This window comes from Temnothorax longispinosus, chromosome 2 (genome assembly GCF_030848805.1).
Source record: "Temnothorax longispinosus isolate EJ_2023e chromosome 2, Tlon_JGU_v1, whole genome shotgun sequence".
Lineage (NCBI taxonomy): Eukaryota > Metazoa > Arthropoda > Insecta > Hymenoptera > Formicidae > Temnothorax > Temnothorax longispinosus.
The window spans coordinates 2,083,543-2,100,291 of NC_092359.1; the positions used below are offsets into that span (position 1 = coordinate 2,083,543).

The 16,749-nt window shown below is 42.7% G+C and overlaps 4 protein-coding genes across 5 annotated transcripts; 2 read left to right on the plus strand and 2 right to left on the minus strand.

The window, feature by feature from the left end:
- Positions 1–154: 154 nt before the first annotated feature.
- On the minus strand, positions 155–2,882 carry LOC139808681 (BLOC-1-related complex subunit 8 homolog). The gene is made up of 2 exons (XM_071770928.1): positions 1,998–2,882; positions 155–1,758 (listed from the first exon to the last, which is right to left on the minus strand). Exons 1-2 carry the CDS (start codon positions 2,050–2,052, stop codon positions 1,289–1,291), a joined length of 525 nt encoding a protein of 174 aa, XP_071627029.1. The 5' UTR covers positions 2,053–2,882; the 3' UTR covers positions 155–1,288.
- A 4-nt stretch (positions 2,883–2,886) lies between these two features.
- Positions 2,887–5,509, plus strand: Ssrbeta (signal sequence receptor beta). Its single transcript, XM_071770939.1, has 4 exons — positions 2,887–3,083; positions 4,183–4,327; positions 4,515–4,829; positions 5,260–5,509. Exons 1-4 carry the CDS (start codon positions 2,968–2,970, stop codon positions 5,374–5,376), a joined length of 693 nt encoding a protein of 230 aa, XP_071627040.1. The 5' UTR covers positions 2,887–2,967; the 3' UTR covers positions 5,377–5,509.
- Gp210 (nucleoporin 210) lies at positions 4,847–13,580 on the minus strand. The gene is made up of 9 exons (XM_071770874.1): positions 13,274–13,580; positions 11,605–12,828; positions 8,182–11,524; positions 7,840–8,095; positions 7,515–7,759; positions 7,112–7,258; positions 6,896–7,022; positions 6,758–6,814; positions 4,847–6,632 (listed from the first exon to the last, which is right to left on the minus strand). Exons 1-9 carry the CDS (start codon positions 13,450–13,452, stop codon positions 6,448–6,450), a joined length of 5,763 nt encoding a protein of 1,920 aa, XP_071626975.1. The 5' UTR covers positions 13,453–13,580; the 3' UTR covers positions 4,847–6,447.
- A 588-nt stretch (positions 13,581–14,168) lies between these two features.
- On the plus strand, positions 14,169–16,707 carry Fsd (transmembrane protein fates-shifted). 2 transcript variants are annotated; one of them, XM_071770917.1, is made up of 7 exons: positions 14,169–14,571; positions 14,881–14,964; positions 15,064–15,198; positions 15,313–15,451; positions 15,698–15,899; positions 16,088–16,249; positions 16,344–16,707. In XM_071770917.1, exons 1-7 carry the CDS (start codon positions 14,508–14,510, stop codon positions 16,602–16,604), a joined length of 1,047 nt encoding a protein of 348 aa, XP_071627018.1. In that variant the 5' UTR covers positions 14,169–14,507; the 3' UTR covers positions 16,605–16,707. The 2 variants fall into 2 exon arrangements, with proteins under 2 accessions (XP_071627018.1, XP_071627020.1); XM_071770919.1 differs by having other exon boundaries at positions 14,170–14,571; positions 14,884–14,964.
- The last annotated feature ends 42 nt before the right edge of the window (positions 16,708–16,749 follow it).

Here is a 16,749-nt window from a genome sequence, read left to right on the forward strand (position 1 = left end):
TAAAAATTCCAGGGTTGAACGCGTAATTAAAATATAATTTACATCTAGGTGCATATGTAGTCGTGTCGTCTATGTAAATAATCTATGTAAGTAATCTATGAGGAGGATCATCGATTTATATTTTATCACAAAAATCAGAAATTTATGTATTTCGCGTTTACAATTTTATTTTTAATGCTATTATTTGATTTGGGTACAATTTTTAGGATGTTAGAAAAATTAACAATGGTTTTAAAAATTTTGATCTTATACTTATGGAAAAAGAAGATAAACATGCATATTGTGCGTGTTGCAACTGTGAGCTAAACAATATGCTGCTTTTTGTCATTTAAAAGCTCATAGAGGAATAACGTAAAAAATTTTTCTATATTGATATCGTGCATCTTTTTTATCACTGTACAGTTAATAAATAAAAAAAATTGTAATTGAAATGCATCTAACATAACTAACAAGTCTAAAACTATTTTTTATCTTTGTGAGACTGTTTGCAAAAATACAAATTCAAGGAAATTAATCAATCGAACATTCAATTTATAATTTACATTACTTATATTGTCTGCATGAAAAAAAGAATCGTTTAAACATAACATAAGCAATACGTAAACAATCCATGTAGATATATTTCTGAAATTTACAGTACAACTCTGGAAAATTCGATTGTGGCGTATACACCGGTAAGACATACAAAACTCGTCGAGAAAACAGTGTATGTTAATAACTCTGCGATTCTGCTTATACATTCGCAGATGCGCTACCAGTCGAGAATCGTTCGACTCCACATAAATGTTTGCAATATTCGCGAGATTTGGTCTCTGAAAAAAACGCGTACCTTTTGCCAAATCTAAAAGTGAGATGACATTACCGATGCGCGTTTGATGGTATCTGATTCAAATGAATATTTGAATTTGATATTTAAAATGTTCTAACTGACGTCAAAATGACAAAAACGTTTTGCAATTAAAAGGAATCGTCAGTTGTCAATAATGTCATTTGAAATGCAATACGAACTCGAGCCACTATTGAAATGTATATTTATCGAAATGTAAATGTAACATAAAGAAAAAGAATTGATAAAAACGTAACTTTAACCATAAGACTAGAGGCGCACACTGCCTTACAATAATAAATAATGATACCTGTAACGACAGAACAAAAGTAGAAATGTTTAATGTCATCTTTATTATATCGATAATATTATATACGCGGCGTCGCAATCTACACGTACAAAACTCGCGGACGAGCGAGCTGTTATCACAGAAAAACCGAGCGTCCCTCCGCCCCGTCCCTTCTAATTGTGCGTGGCGGCCGATCGTTGCGTCTCGCCTGAGTGTCGGGCGTGATTCATCATCGACTCGACGCGGTTCGCCGTCTCCCGCACCACGTCGGATATCTCGTCCGGCAGGTGGTCCAGCGTCGGGATGTGCGCCGACAGCCTCTTGTAGACGGAGTCCCGGCTGCCGTCCTTCTTGTGCCGCCTCTGCTCCTCGTATTTGAGCTGCTGCTTGAAGAATATCGCGTTCTTGATGAACTCCAGGGTATTCTCGAAGCTCTTCCCGGCGCCGTGCATGGTACGGATCGCGCTGACCGCGTACTCCACGTCGTAGCACCTGCCCAGCAGCTGTTGCTGCAGCGCCAGCACCTCCACGCGCTTCTCCACCATCGGCGGCAGCGCCTTCCTCACGTGTTCCTGCAGCCTGTAAAACGCGAGCGACGGCTCGTTCGCGACGATGTGCATGTTCTCCGATATCCGCTCCGTCGCTGCAACAACGAAATTTGTCGTCGCGTGGATCAATATTCATATTTTTTTTCAGTCACGTATCAACGTTAACCTCATCACACGCATAGCGATCTCTATTTATATTCGTTAAAAAGCGGATCGCGACGTGGAAAAAGCGGATTTATCGAGTTTACTCGACTCGTGACGTCAAAAGCGAATTTTAGCGGAAAGGGGAGAGACGGAAAGGGAATTAGGAAAGTTGCCAAGACAAACGGCTAACCTTTCTTAACTTTCGTTTCCAGCTCCTGATCGGGTTGATACACTTTGGCGGCCATCGCTTATACCAGATTTATCGCATCGGGCGATCAAAAGTCTGCAGTTATAAATATATCACGCGGAGCGTCAGTTCGACATGTCGAGAGATGCAAATAGTAACCCTCTAACAATACCGCGCCTTGACCCGCGTCACGCGAAACATATCAGGGTCGTCACAGGTCGCGGTGTGGTACTCCTCTAAAAATAAACATCCGTTCCTTTCGGGATGCGCTGCTCCGCGTTTTTTTTTTTTTTATCTTTCCCTCTTGCCAAGATTCTTCTAAATTCGAACCTAAAATCGAAGCGACGGAATCACTCGCGTTCATTCACCACATTTAACAATCGGGCGACTGTCACGATCAGCTGATCGTCAACGTGTAGCGACTTCTTCGGCACTTTATACTTCCGCACTTGCACCTTTTACACTTACGCAGCGATAATTTTATTATCGTTTGTGAATCGAAGGGGACGCAACAAATGATCGGCATCCTTTTTTGTTGTAACAATAAAATTCCGTTTTATCTCTCGCAGTCGATACTGAAAATTCCTTGCAATCCGGATTTATTAAAGTTATAGCTAGCATATTTTTTTTGTTCAATTTTTCGGCATTCGGCACTCGTTTTCCCAGATAGCAAAGCGCGTCTGAGAAAAATCGCGCAGACCTGTGATTTTCCTTATGACGCTGGCAACTTGCCGTATGCGTAATAAAATATTCCAGCGTTGTTGAACATGTTTTGTGAAAATGTATAAAATAGCAAACGACGCGCGCCACCGCCGCGCCGCCATCTTCGCGCGCTTGCAGCGCGTACCGGAAATAACGATGTGTACGCGGACCTATCATCCCGTGTCGGAAACGTGGCAGCGGACGAGGCGCCGTTGGCACTGCTCTCTCGCGAGAGCTCGCGAGTGTCTCCCGGTGGCTCGCACGCCGTCGTATGGTGCGTCCGCGTCCGGCACTGAGAGCAGCTGACACGAGAGACGTTTCGCGCGTTTGGAGACATCGGGACGACAGTAATCACCGGCCGTCGAACGTCCGCACGGAGAAAAAAATGTGAGTTTTACTTTCACGTACGTTTTTTTCTATTTCAACGAGACCCGACGATTTTTCCCGCGGAACTGACCGATTTGTGTTTGCTGGCACGATCGCACGCGTTCTCGAACTTCTGCTCCAGAAAACGAGACGTCAACAGCTGTTCCAGCGCGCGAGACGATCGTGTTTCGTGTTTCGTAATTTCTGAAATGTGTTCTGGAAATTTCGTACACATCACTTGGTTACTTTTACACGTATCTGTCAGAATTGCGCTTAACGGCAGAATCGTCGAGACGCGTAAATAAAGGACCCCGCAACGGTCATGGGGGGTTTTGGCTCCCAGTCAAATTTAACAATAATGTAGGATAATTTAGTTCATAAAATGCTGATGAAAAGTGTCTATAGGCAAAAAGCCCAAAAATGGACAGTTTCCGAGATATAAGTCATTAAAGAGTGGAAAAATGAGAGTTTCAGGTTTCAGCTAATGGCAGTTTGCAACAGGCTGAATGCCATGCTTTCACTAAAACATTTACTTGATTGCTGAATGAATTATACTTATGCACAGTATGCGTGTTCACATAGTCAAGTCAATGATCAAACCATACATAATATAATGTCATTGCATCGAATGACATGTATGCAACATATACCGGGTGTCTGAGATCACCCGCCCACCCCTTTTCTTTCAAAAACTAAGCATTTTAGAGAAAAACGTTTTGAACACGCATACTGTGCATAAGTATAATTCATTCAGCAATCAAGTAAATGTTTTAGTGAAAGCATGGCATTCAGCCTGTTGCAAACTGCCATTAGCTGAAACCTGAAACTCTCATTTTTCCACTCTTTAATGACTTATATCTCGGAAACTGTCCATTTTTGGGCTTTTTGCCTATAGACACTTTTCATCAGCATTTTATGAACTAAATTATCCTACATTATTGTTAAATTTGACTGGGAGCCAAAACCCCCCATGACCGTAGCGGGGTCCTTTACATAAGGTTGACATAAAGTATTGCGATGTGCGAGCTACGCGACTGACGTCGGTGAATTCATACGCGTAAACAGTGTTTCGCAGCGAAAATTGATGACAAAGTAACTAATGAAGTCTTTTATCTTGCAGTATGAAGTGGCACATCTTGCTCGCGGCGTTCGCCGCGCTGTGCGTAGCTGTGTACGCAGAGGAGGAGGAAGAGGCTGCTAGATTATTAGTGTCCAAACAGATACTCAATAAATACCTGGTAGAAAATATGGACATAGTTATTAAGGTAACGAGAAAGGAATATTTTTCGCCTATATTTCAAGCTTTTGTCATCTGTACACAGTAATCACATTGAAGCGTTCCTTTAATGACCTCTATTTCTACAAATGTTTTCTACGAAATATTATTTTTTACTTGGCGCAGTCTGCATTTATTAAAAAATATTACTAATGTAACGAAAACAAAATTTGCAGTACACTATTTACAACACCGGCAACGTGGCAGCATTGGAGGTCGAGATCACAGACAATTCGTTCCATCCGGATCACTTCACTCACGTGAGCGGCGAGTTAAACGCTAGGATCGATCGCGTGCCACCGTACACCAACGTGAGCCACACCGTGGTTGTGAGGCCGCGTAAGTTTGGATATTTCAACTTCACTTCGGCCGAGGTTCTCTATCGCCGCAAGGAAGATGCTCCCCGGCTACAGGTGGCTGTGAGCAGCGAGCCTGGCGAGGGGCTCATCGTGGCATACAGGGACTACGACAAACAGTTTTCATCTCACGTGGTAAGTATGAACATATGTACTTGTGTAACGATCGTATATTAAGATGTTGTAAAAGAGTTACAAGACATCGCCGAGATAGGTAGCCTTATAATTATACAAACTTTAGAAAGAAACTTAATCGCTTATGTGGATTATAATGTGAAACTAAATACTATGCTGACTGCATAGTATTTTACAGTAAAGTCTTGTATAATACAGTATGTACATATTATAACTGTACTACTTGTTTTTATTTTCTTAATTTATAACACAATATTTAATCTTATTTTTTCCTTTCCGAGTAAGATCATAATTATTCTATATCGTTTCCTTTATAACAAAATTACAATAATTATTCCCTAAAGTCTTAGTTTAAAATTAGATAAATCCATGTATATACTATAGAGTTAAATTTTATCGCCTTGTAATCCTGTTTTGTTATGTTTCATAGATCGATTGGGCCGCGTTCGCCGTGATGACTCTACCTTCCCTGCTCATTCCATTCGCCTTGTGGTACTCGAGTAAAAGTAAATACGAGAAATTGCTGAAGAACACAAAAAAACACTGATTGTATATTGTATGTTAGAGTCGTTTCCAGGAATTTCTAGGTCACTTTATAAATTTTCCTATATCATTGTAAGAAACACGACTGTTCTACTACTTACATCTACTTTTGTAATAAACGTGACACTATTTATGAACATCATGTTGCACTTTATTTATTTAAGAATTCAACTTCTTGCTATCTGAATTTCCATCGTCCAAAGAATGGAAATGGTTTGTTTACCCAATTATATTGGAACTTTTTGTTTTACGGTGAAATATCTTTTCTTCTAAAAAATCATTATATCATGTTCGGACTTTATACCGGATCTTTATTTGATAAGCGAGTAACTCTAGATATTCTATTTCTCCTAAGCACTCCTATACTTAACTTAGAATACAACTTGAAAAATTGCTACGCTATACATATGTCCTACAAACGTGTATATATATCACAGCTTCACAAAATATAAAAAAATAAGGTTTCCTTTCTGTGATAATATACGATAATATATCGTGTATATCGAACAATAAGTTGGCTGCCGTTTTATTTATGTAAACAAAAATATATAGTTTTATGACTAGGAACTATATCGTTATTAAAATGAAGATGATACACGAAGAATCGTGCATCATGGCAATGTTAACAGACTGTTATAATCATTCTTTACACGCACACGCACACACAATTGTCACAAAGTCATATAAATATGTACAATAATGTCATATATGTGTGTCACGTCAAGCGAAAATACAAACGTTTCACAAAAACTGAGCTTGTTTTTTTTTTCCAAGAAATGGACCTGTTTCCATACATAAAAAGAACGGATGATAATTTTGACCCCTTTAAGGCACAATTCTGTAATGATTATTATACTAATTTATAATGAATCATTTTTAATGAAAGCATCAGTCGTTATCCGTATTAGTCGCTTTACGTCGACAAAACTAAATTTTTCTCATGAAACTGAGCATCTTAAATTTAAATAATGTTTCTTATTGTTGATAGGGGAACGGACGTTATTTTCTAACGAATCTTTGTCAACAATTCGGAGCTGCTCTGTATTCGATTTTAACTCTCCTAACATATCTTTTTCTAACATATATCTCTCCTCCTGATATACGGTGTGCCGAAACTACGCGGGTCACCGTAAACAGACGATTCGAACGCCGAAAACGGCCTTAACGGCGGAGTTCGCGGGCTGGGAGTCGTGGGAGTAGTCGGAGTAGTTGTACACGGAGTACAGATCGTTTTCCTTATCATCGGCGGAGATTTGTCAGCTGTAAAAAAAAACCATCATTAATATCACAAATGCTATATTGAGAAAAACGTCGTACGACAAACATCGTAAAATTAACGTCAATGAATAAAATATGAAAGAGAAAAAAAAAAAAATGGTACGTACCAAAAATACCTCTATTCCTGACTGTTAAATCGACAGCTGCCACTTTGTGTTTCCAGACTGAAAAATCCACAACTTTCGTTAGTAATACTGAAAATAACGTAAGTTTATTTTATTAAAAAAATTTGACTCTCGTCTTACCATAAAAGATGGTGATCACAATAACAGCGAATGTTCCCAGCGTGTATCTGTGGAAATACATGTAATTCACCCATTGTACTCCGGACATAGGGATGAATTGACTGTATCTTGCCACGCGTATGTGAAGCTGGAAAGAAACGCGTGATATCATTTAATGACTATCGCTATAACGTCCGGCAAGTAAATGCGTTTAAAACCCCCATACAGGTTACTTACAGATATGTTTTGCTTGGTCAAATCGTTAGAAATGAACATTTTTTGTCCCTGAATTTCGTCCTGATTATGCATTAGACGCAATCTGTACTGTATTGTAGATTTGGAGACGTATTGCCAAGTGACGGCCACACCATCCGGTACAGCGATCTGATAGAAAAAAATGTAAATAGTATTATATTTCATAAAATTTAAAAAGAAATATACAAAAAGAATATTAACGTTTAGCAAATATAAATTTTTAACTATTAGCATCACACAATTCTAATAAAAAATAAATAATTCAATAAAGTTAAAAGACTTAATAAATAATTTTAATTGCGTTATTTCTTATGCGTAAGTCTAACATTTTCAGATTTTAAAGAAAAAAAATTTTTTTTTTTAGATTCTTAAACAAACGACTCACATTGAGATACTGTAACACCGACGACAATCCATACACCTCAAACGATGTCGACAGCACACCACCAACACTTTGAGTGGTGACAAACGTGATCTCCTTGGCGTCGACGTACACAGGTGGCAAATAAGCGAGTTCCAGAGCTGCTGACTCGATGTCACGGCTCTGGACGCTAATTTGAATACGGCTTTCCAACACACTGGCGGCTATAGTCGGAGAACTCATTGGTATGATGTCGCAATAATAAAAGCCTGTGATAAGCAAAAGAAAAAATCGTTGCAACAAACGTATCTTCATCTTTCATCGTGCGCGATAATAAGACTGCACCAACCTGTCACGATATCGAATCGCGGCTTCACGACGAACAAGTCCTTCACGCCGATCGACGAACTCGACGAGACGAACTGGATGTTACACGCGTAGGGAAACGTGTTCAATGCAAATGACGATAACGTCCGACAACCGCCTAAGCCTCTAGCCAACACGTTATTCTCCTTGATCTCCTCGTCCTTACTCTTCAGCACGAGCGGAACGCTGAAGATTTCCGTGCCGGTGATGTTTCTTCCTCTCAAAGGAACGATGGATACCTGTGCGAAAAAAAAAATCACTTTATTACGACGTATACCGCGCCGCATTATGATATGTTATATTTCTTTGTTAAGTGATTAATTACCCGTGCAACTGGTAAAACGTTGACTTCTATCTCACTCTGTACGTGTGTCGCGAGGCTGTGTTTTATAACGGCGTGGCCGACGTTTCGGGCGCGACCTATACCCGTGAGGGGATCCACCGACAATATCTCGGGCGCGGAGGACTGCCAGTATCCCGGATCACCGTCGGACGAGAGAAGCGGCATGGAGAAGCATATTATATCGCCAATCGTCAGGGTGGTCTTCGTGGGAAATATGATATCGCCGATCATCATGTGAACGTAGTCGAACATTCCATTGGGATGTTTCTCGTTGAAGGTCTTGATGACCAGCTCGCCGTTTTCCAGGAACCTGGCGGTAATGACGTTACCCGCGCCCGCGGTGAACGACGCTAGATCGGCGCGATTCAGCATGGCCTTAACGTTCGTCTCGGCAGCGTGGAATTTGTTTCCTACATTGTCGTAATATTCAACGATGTAATCCAGCTCCATTCCCTTCGGTAACATGTTCAGCTCCTCGCCGTTCCGTATGCGCAGTTTGGATTTCAGGGAGAGCATCATGTAATGAATAGGCTTGACCTCGACGACCACCGTCAACGATTGCCTCAAGTTGTACGCTTCCGTATTCGTAACGGAGATAATCGTCTGACCGTAATTCTCACCGGATCGCACGATTCCGTTCTTCTCCACGGTCACGGCCTTCGCGGCGGGCGTCAAGGCGCGCGGGTCCTCGAATTCGTCGCCGTGCGTGCCCGATAAGATCCTGTAGGTCGTCGTGCCGTGCCGGTCGCGATTGGTTTGCAGCCGTAGAACGGAATTCGGTGACATCAGTAGCGTCGATATCGAGTTTCCCGACGATGGCGGCTCGGTCAGGCGCAGCTCCTCGAAGATCTCGATCTTCACGAACGTGGTATATATGATGTCGTTCTTGCTGTAACTGGACAGCATGTTGCAGGGCACGGTGGCGTTCAAGTAGATCGTCGCCACACCTGGGCTCACAGCCCTGGCTCTCAGCGACACCTGATTCTGGTATCTGATGTTGATGCCGGTGCCCTCGTACATGTTGTGTAAAGTCAACAGACCGGGATCGCTCGACGACCACGCGAAACTCAGCTGCAACTGCATGGAACCGATGATGAGGGGCGTCAGATAATCGGGGATACCGAATGCCCAGAGGGGAAACGTCGCGCCTGCTCTCACCCTGTTCACCGGGGTCGAGATCTTCACTCCCTCGAGATGCAGCACGTATATATCGGCGCGATCCTCCGAGTAGACCACCTTGTTGCCTTTGGCGTCGAGACCAACGGCGCGCACGTGAATCCCGGTCCAGCCCGCCGACTTCCCCTCGAGAATCCCGTTGCGATCGACGCGCAGGATATCGCCGCTCTCCGTCGTGAATTCGATCTCGGCGTTAGGCGGACCGCCGACGGTCTGCATCTGATAAATGGTGCCGATCAGTATCGTCAGATTCCTCGGCTGCACCCGCAGCGGGACGAACACCTGCACGGTGACCGGCTCGCTGCGTATCTCACGGTCACCTGTCTTCACGAACGTCAGCTGACTTTCGCCCTCAGACAAGCCGTGAATTTTGTACAGGATTCGCTCGTAGGGCGCGACGTCTTGTTCGGTTGCGGGCAACTGCTTGATCTCGATATGCTCGTTGTCGATCTCAGCGTGGAATTCTAGCGCGCCAAGAGACGGCAGTTTCACAACATGATCGTTCGTGTCGTAGAGTCTCAACGCGGCTGTCACGCATTTCCCCTTTTCAATCTTATCTACGGTGTCCACCTCGATTGCCGCGAGTTGTTGAACCTCCACGTGCACCTCCGCCAACTTCGAGGGTAGGCAGAGATCCATCAGTGCTATATGAAGCTCACCCGGCTTCTTCGGCGTCACGCTGATCGTCCTCGTCGTGTCCATGTATCGAATATCCGCTATATCTTTCGAACTGAGAATGAACTCGTAGTAACCGGAGCCTTGGCTGACCTGCAAGTACGACTTCATGCTCGAATCGTTCAGAATTATCAATTTACTGGGACTGATGACGGTGTCGTTCACCAGAGTTGCCTCTATGGAGGCTTCTATCAGCGGCGTCTCCACTCCACCTCTTTCATTCTCGACGGGAAACGGTGGCCACTCCGGCGTGAGTTTCAGTCTATTTAGAACAAGCTTCTGGTAGCCGGTCACAGTCGCGAATATCGTGAGAACGCCGTGATGCTTCTTGAAGATGATATTTTGATAGTGACTCTTCGGCAGAATCACGTCCATGTCCGTCCAAGTCTCCTCCATCGTGCTGGACTGGATTTCTACGGTGCCGCTGCCCGACGGCTTCAGATTCCACTCGATGTTCAAGCTCGTGATATTGTCGAACCGCCTACCGTCCTCGTCCTTGACGATTACAGCGATCTTCAGACGCTTATCGCTGTGCGCGATTATCTTGTCCGTGTTCTGACCGATCGGACAATTTTTGTCGTGTGCCCCTTTGAATTCCGGCTGCAGGTAAATGTACCTGGGCTTGCCGCAGACGATCTCGATCGTTTCCGACGCGTGAGTGTGCCGACAGTTCGAGAACAGGGGGACGTTCGACACCGTGTACGTCAGAGCGGTTTTGCCCAACGCCTTGCAGATCACCTTGAACACGGTTCTGTCAAAGGGTCCGCTCAACGTGTCCTCGTATTCAGCCACCTCGGCGATCTCCTCGTTCGACAGTTGTATCTCCCGTGAGTAATCTTGGGACTTGTTCGTCCATGGCAGCGGTCCGCCCTTGAACACCACGTACCTCGAGGATCCCACAGCAAGTAACGTTTCCTTACTCCCGGGGTGTATCGCCGTGAGTGGTTCGTATGCCGACACGGTGACGTTATCTGTCAAATAATGATCGATCACGTCGTTGTTGTTCGCGTTGTAGGCAACGGTTACGTCGGACGTCCCGACGTAGCGATAATTTGTCACGGTTATTACGGCGCACGCAACGCCGATCGGTTGAACGTTCTTATCGTAACTCCGCACGAAGTTCACGTCCGGGATATGCACCTCGAAATCGAGATCCTTGCAATCGCTGAAAGGTATTTCTTTGGCGTCGGATCCGTTGAGCAGTATCCCAAATAACGCAACGTGCAAATGAATGGGTTCTCCTATGGCCGCCTCCATGTTATAGTCGACAATTTTCAGCTTTACAGGCGACAATACGTGTATCTTCGCCGTGTCTCTGTTATATTGATTTCTCGCCATTGTGACGACTACCTCCGCCGTACCTGCTGACAGAATTCTAATACCGCCGTTCTGCGAGACGGCCAGTATCGACGGTTGTCTGCTGGACCAAACGTACGACCCATCTCCCCCGCTCGCCTTCAACATTATGTCGAATCTGGAATACAGTGATAGAAAGCGATAAAAGAGAAATCTATATTAATTCTTTCGACGTATTAACAATTCCTCTATGCTCACCTGGATTTGTTCACGACGTCCCATGGAACAGCCAAGACGCGAGGTTGAACCTTCACCGGGGTGTGTGTCGTGAGTTCGACCCTAGTGGAGAGCTGAGGCTCGAAGGTAATCCTTTTGCCACGTTCATCGATTATACCGCGTAGCGTTGCCTCCACGATCGTCGTCCCGCAAGTGATCGGTATCACGACGGCATAAGTGCCGTTTTGCGTAATCGACTTGGGCTCCAGATATTGCTCGTCCATCTTCATGGACACTTCCACGCCTTCTCCAATGTGGAATTTATGATCTTTGCTGTCGTAGAGTTCAACGACGATCTCGTGAGCGTGACCCAACACCAATCCCCAGTTTCTGTTCGGCAAAACGGAAAGGGAGATGTACGCGACTTCGTGTACGTTAACTATGGCGGATGGTAGAACAACCGGATACTCCTCGCGGACATTCTTGTCGTGTAGAAACACCTTCGTACGTCCCAATGTACGCCCGTAGGCGAAATCGTGGTCGTTATCGATCTCCAGGATGTCGGGATACTCGGCCTCCAAGTAATACTGACTCAAAGGCAGGCTGATCTCCTCCAGGCGACCCTGACGAGTGTGCATTATCTTGTATCTAAAGCTGTCCTGTGCCATTATCGTTATCTCTGGTGGAATGATGATCAAATTGGCGATGACGACCAGCTCCAGCTCTATAGATGGGACATACTTGTACTCCGAATGTGGCAGTCTAACGGATACCTTAGCCGTGCCGGTCCTGACACCTTGTATGAGAATAATGTGACCCCTTTTGCCGACGCTGTCCAACGTGGCTATACTAACGGGTCTTTCGTACTGCGACTCCTCGTAGGTCATGAAACGTAACACGTTACTCGCAAATTTGCCGTCGGACGACACGTGTTTGTCGGCGTCGCCGATAGTCCACACGAATTCAATGCCCGCCAGAGTCGTAAACTCGTTTCCGTGCTCATCGTACGCCCGTACCTCGAACGCTTCAGGTATATCCTCGATATACAATTCTCTCGTGGTGGTAATGAGATTCAGTGAGAAAATTGCGTCCACTATAACGTCGCATCGCAGAAAGTGGCCGGTATTGATATCTTCCGCCAAAACGATCACGGTATTTCTCGTCAGTTCTCTCGTTATGGTTTGAATCAATATCGCTGGCGAACATGTCCTGTCGAAGTTCTCGTTTATGGGGATCAGCTGGATGATGTCTAACCGTGAGGTCGACCTGTGGAGAACGGAGATCATAGAAAAAAAACCGGAAAAATCAAATATTTCAAAAGAATTTCCCTACAACGCGAAATTTACTGTACGCAGACATAATTAAAGCTGTAATTTAAGAGTACCTGAATACTCAAGTATTACTTGAATATTAAACAATTCCGCAAATATATCCGCCCGTTCTGTCTTAAAACAAAAGATCGCGCTGCATCACGCGCCGCGTGAACAATCTTCAATTCGCGGGTAATTACTACGTCATCGCTGCCGCAAAGGAAAGGATGCGGGGACCGCGGATGGCCGCGATGAGGTTATGGTGCGACCGGCAACGTGCCGCGCGACGGAAAATTTACGCTCCACGGAGACGAGAGCGATTCCGCGTGATTAGCGACTCGGCGTGATTCGCGCCAGCTCGGTGCGAGGAACGGAACAGAAAAAGAAGTATATATAGTCACCATTTGTAGCAACTGCCGTCCGTCACCTCCAGCGTGAAATTCACCGCGAAGTTGTTGAACACGGGCAACAGGATGCGGGGCACGTTCAGTCGGTGCGTCGCGGAGACCGTCGCGGCGTGGAACGTGGCGACGAGGACGACGAGCAGCACGGCTCTCCGAAGTGTCGTCGACCCGAACATGTCGCACGTGTGTGTGGTATTCGCGCGATTTTCAACCCCCCTGATCCCCCCCGCCGAACTGTTTCAAACGGTGAAAAACCGCGTCTGCACTGTCCGCAGGCGCGTGGCGCGTCGATACTACGCGCCAGGGATGTTCGAGAGTACGATTCTGAATCGATCTTTACTTCGAGAAATCGATTCTTGAAATAGATTTGTGAATTGTGATACGAAATTTCGATTTGTTTAATAAAAATATGTCTTTAGACTTTAAATTAGTTTAGATTATCTTTTTCCTGGTTGAAATAAGATGTCCGTTTTGTACAATAAAAACATCTTTTTATATAAATCAATTCTTATGAAATAAGGTAAAAATAAGGTGCAGAATTATTTTTTATGTGATTTACTTTTATTTTAATAATTTAACTTTTATATGTAACATATATGTATACGTTTAATTTTTAAACACTTTATTATCTTATCTTTTTTTTTATACATTCTGAGAGTGTAGGAGTAAAATCGATCTGTATCAAATACGTTGAAAAATAGTTAAAACTATAATGAAATTCGCGTGTTTATATATATAGTTCGATATTGATATAAAACATATAAAATTCAAATACATTTCTACTAGACAAAAATTCACGAAGGAAAGCCCGGGCAACGTAAATTACATACATACATGTATGTATATTATATACTTTGTATGCACAGTATGTATATGTATATATTATATATGCGATAAGCCAGCCTGCGTCGCCATGATGTGCTTCTCCTGACGGTCCCGATGTGACAGTCGTGATTTGATATGATGGTTCGTCGCGATGTTTCCACCTTCCGATAACGTTCGTCGACGGCGGTTATGAGAGTCGCGGAGCGTGCGAGCGAGCGAGGGGATCCGCGATGCGGGATCGTGCGATCGGTCGGATCAGTGTCGTGTGATGAGCGCGATAGCCTATTGCCTACGGCAGCGTTGTTAGTGTATATACTTGTACATAGATCTCTCATTTCCTCGTAATGCGTACCTGATTAATTAGCACGCTTTAATCGCGCCACGTTGAAACGCATCGACACGCACGATGTCCGCTCTGCGAAAGAAGGCGGGCCGGAGGAGAGAGACGAGGACTGACAATCGTGTAGGAGGTTAAGTGCTCTTGTATACACCACTTACACGTATCGCGTTGTAAATTTACTTGTCCCTGCACCCTGCAACGCGTACGAAATTTTACCTCAAAATGCAGAATGCTAAATAATGTTCTTTGGTATGGCTATGAAAAATGAAATAAACACGAATATAATGTTTATTTAATCTTGAATGTGAAAACTTAGAACAGCGAGAAGCTGAACAAATGTTTTGTCGAATAAAAGACTATATATATGTATATATTTTTTTTAATTTACTTTTTACATTTGTGTTTCCCCATAAATAATTGTTGTTTTGATATTTTACAGCAGATGTGACCATTGACGACTTTGCTAATACATCACGGATACATGCAAGGTCCAAGAAATCAGTTACAAATGTCTCTAATGAAGGTTAGAAGATAACTTATTTACCTCACTTTTTACTGAACTATTTTGTTGGATAAGTATTATAGCGTATTGTTTCAATTATATTATTGAAATTTTATTTAGTGAAACAAGAAGCGACGAAAGAAGAAAAACCAGCATGGGATGAAACAGATGAAGAGACCTTATTAAGAGATAACACAAGAGGAAGAAGGAATAGAAGGAAATCGAAATGTCAAAAGGATAATGATGAAGATGAAGGTAAATGAAATGCGTTTTAATTAAACATGAACATTTTTTCTAACGATTGCATCATAAATGTACAAAGTATCATATATGATAAAATGTAACAAAAATACTACGTTTGTTTAATAGGAATCGACTATCCATTGGACATATGGTTTATTATCTCGGAATATATACAGCCTGAAGCAGTTGGAAAGTTTGCAAGTATTTGCAGAAGTTCTTACTATGTAACCACCACTGGAAAATTTTGGTTCCATTTATACAGATCGTAAGTACTTTACTGTACAGTCTGATAATGTTATATGAACTAAAATGTGTGAATTTCTTTTTAAAGATTATTTTCAAATTATTGTCTTTTTATTCTGTTTATGTCTTTAATACTACTTTTTAAGTAGATTAATGGTTCTAAAATGTAACATTTTATATTTATTTCTTAATATGGTAAATATGATATATAATTGTACATTGCAGCTGTATGACTGTACAATAATTTAAAATCAGATTGTAATTCTAGATATTACAAATTCGTACCAAACTTGCCGGAGCGCTTGCAGCCACAATGTATGAGATTACATGGACTAAGAGCTTGTGTTATCAGGGCATTGCATTACAGTTATTTTAGAACGCCGGAAGGGGAAGGAGACGATATGTCTTACTTACGACAGGACGAGCCGCATTCTCTCGTGAAAAGAAAATGCACTCTCATGTGGAGTAAAGTAAATTGCGAATAACTCTTTATCCGCATTTAAACTATTAAGCTCAAGTAAACGTATAGCTGTTCTTTTGTATATAAATTTTAAATTATGTAATTATGTAAAATGGTATCTAGCAATTGTGTAATTATATTGGACTTGTCATCCTTTACTTCACGCCGCATGATAATACTTAATGTTGTGTGTTTTAGGAGGTGAAAGTATGGTATTTCTATTTTAAGTTGAAGGAAGTTTCCAAAACGCGCAACAGCTCTATAAACCAATGTAAGCAACGTGATGGTAGAAAAACCGAATTTCTCGATACATTGGAAGATGTAGCTGTTAATCCTGAGGAAGGTTGCAAAGTGCTTAGGGTGTGTAACATAAAAGACTCGTTCGTAGATTTTTGATGAAATGAATTTTTGTTTGTAGTAATATATTTTAATGCGTTTAATAACTTATGTGTAGGTGACTTGTTTAAAGTATAGTATGTTACCACCTGTGATCGGATTAGTCCTGCAAACAGTATCTGAGAATCTAATGCCCGGCTTCAGAGAACGCAGACTTCAACTTGGATTCGGAACGTCGGATGCTCCCGGTACATTTACAAATCAAGTAGTACTCCGTAACGTTATCAATTACCGTATCTTGAATTGGTGGGATCCTGCCTATCCTCATCAGGACGTGAGCTACACGATCGAATTGCCCCAAAGTGACTCGTGGGACTAGAATTTATTACAGATTGTTCTTATATTTTGTGTATTACATTGGGAAAATAGACAAGCCTTTAAATTTTGTAAAGACAAATATATCAACGCGCAACAAATGCAAAGTTGTTTGAATTAATACCTCCTCTTTTTCATCAGATATTCAT

Excerpts from the sequence above, each read along its gene's own strand:
- LOC139808681 (XM_071770928.1), bottom strand. The coding sequence starts at position 2,052 with ATGGCCGCCAAAGTGTATCAACCCGATCAGGAGCTGGAAACGAAAGTT. Across the intron at positions 1,759-1,997 it reads GGAAACGAAAGTTAAGAAAG|CGACGGAGCGGATATCGGAG; the intron begins GTTAGCCGTTTG and ends TCGTTGTTGCAG.
- Ssrbeta (XM_071770939.1), top strand. The coding sequence starts at position 2,968 with ATGGTGCGTCCGCGTCCGGCACTGAGAGCAGCTGACACGAGAGACGTT. Across the intron at positions 3,084-4,182 it reads GTCCGCACGGAGAAAAAAAT|TATGAAGTGGCACATCTTGC; the intron begins GTGAGTTTTACT and ends TTTATCTTGCAG. Across the intron at positions 4,328-4,514 it reads ATATGGACATAGTTATTAAG|TACACTATTTACAACACCGG; the intron begins GTAACGAGAAAG and ends CAAAATTTGCAG.
- Gp210 (XM_071770874.1), bottom strand. The coding sequence starts at position 13,452 with ATGTTCGGGTCGACGACACTTCGGAGAGCCGTGCTGCTCGTCGTCCTC. Across the intron at positions 8,096-8,181 it reads ACGTTTTACCAGTTGCACGG|GTATCCATCGTTCCTTTGAG; the intron begins GTAATTAATCAC and ends TTTTTCGCACAG. Across the intron at positions 6,633-6,757 it reads CAGGAATAGAGGTATTTTTG|CTGACAAATCTCCGCCGATG; the intron begins GTACGTACCATT and ends TTTTTTTTACAG.
- Fsd (XM_071770917.1), top strand. The coding sequence starts at position 14,508 with ATGTCCGCTCTGCGAAAGAAGGCGGGCCGGAGGAGAGAGACGAGGACT. Across the intron at positions 15,900-16,087 it reads GCACTCTCATGTGGAGTAAA|GAGGTGAAAGTATGGTATTT; the intron begins GTAAATTGCGAA and ends TGTGTGTTTTAG. Across the intron at positions 16,250-16,343 it reads AAGGTTGCAAAGTGCTTAGG|GTGACTTGTTTAAAGTATAG; the intron begins GTGTGTAACATA and ends ACTTATGTGTAG.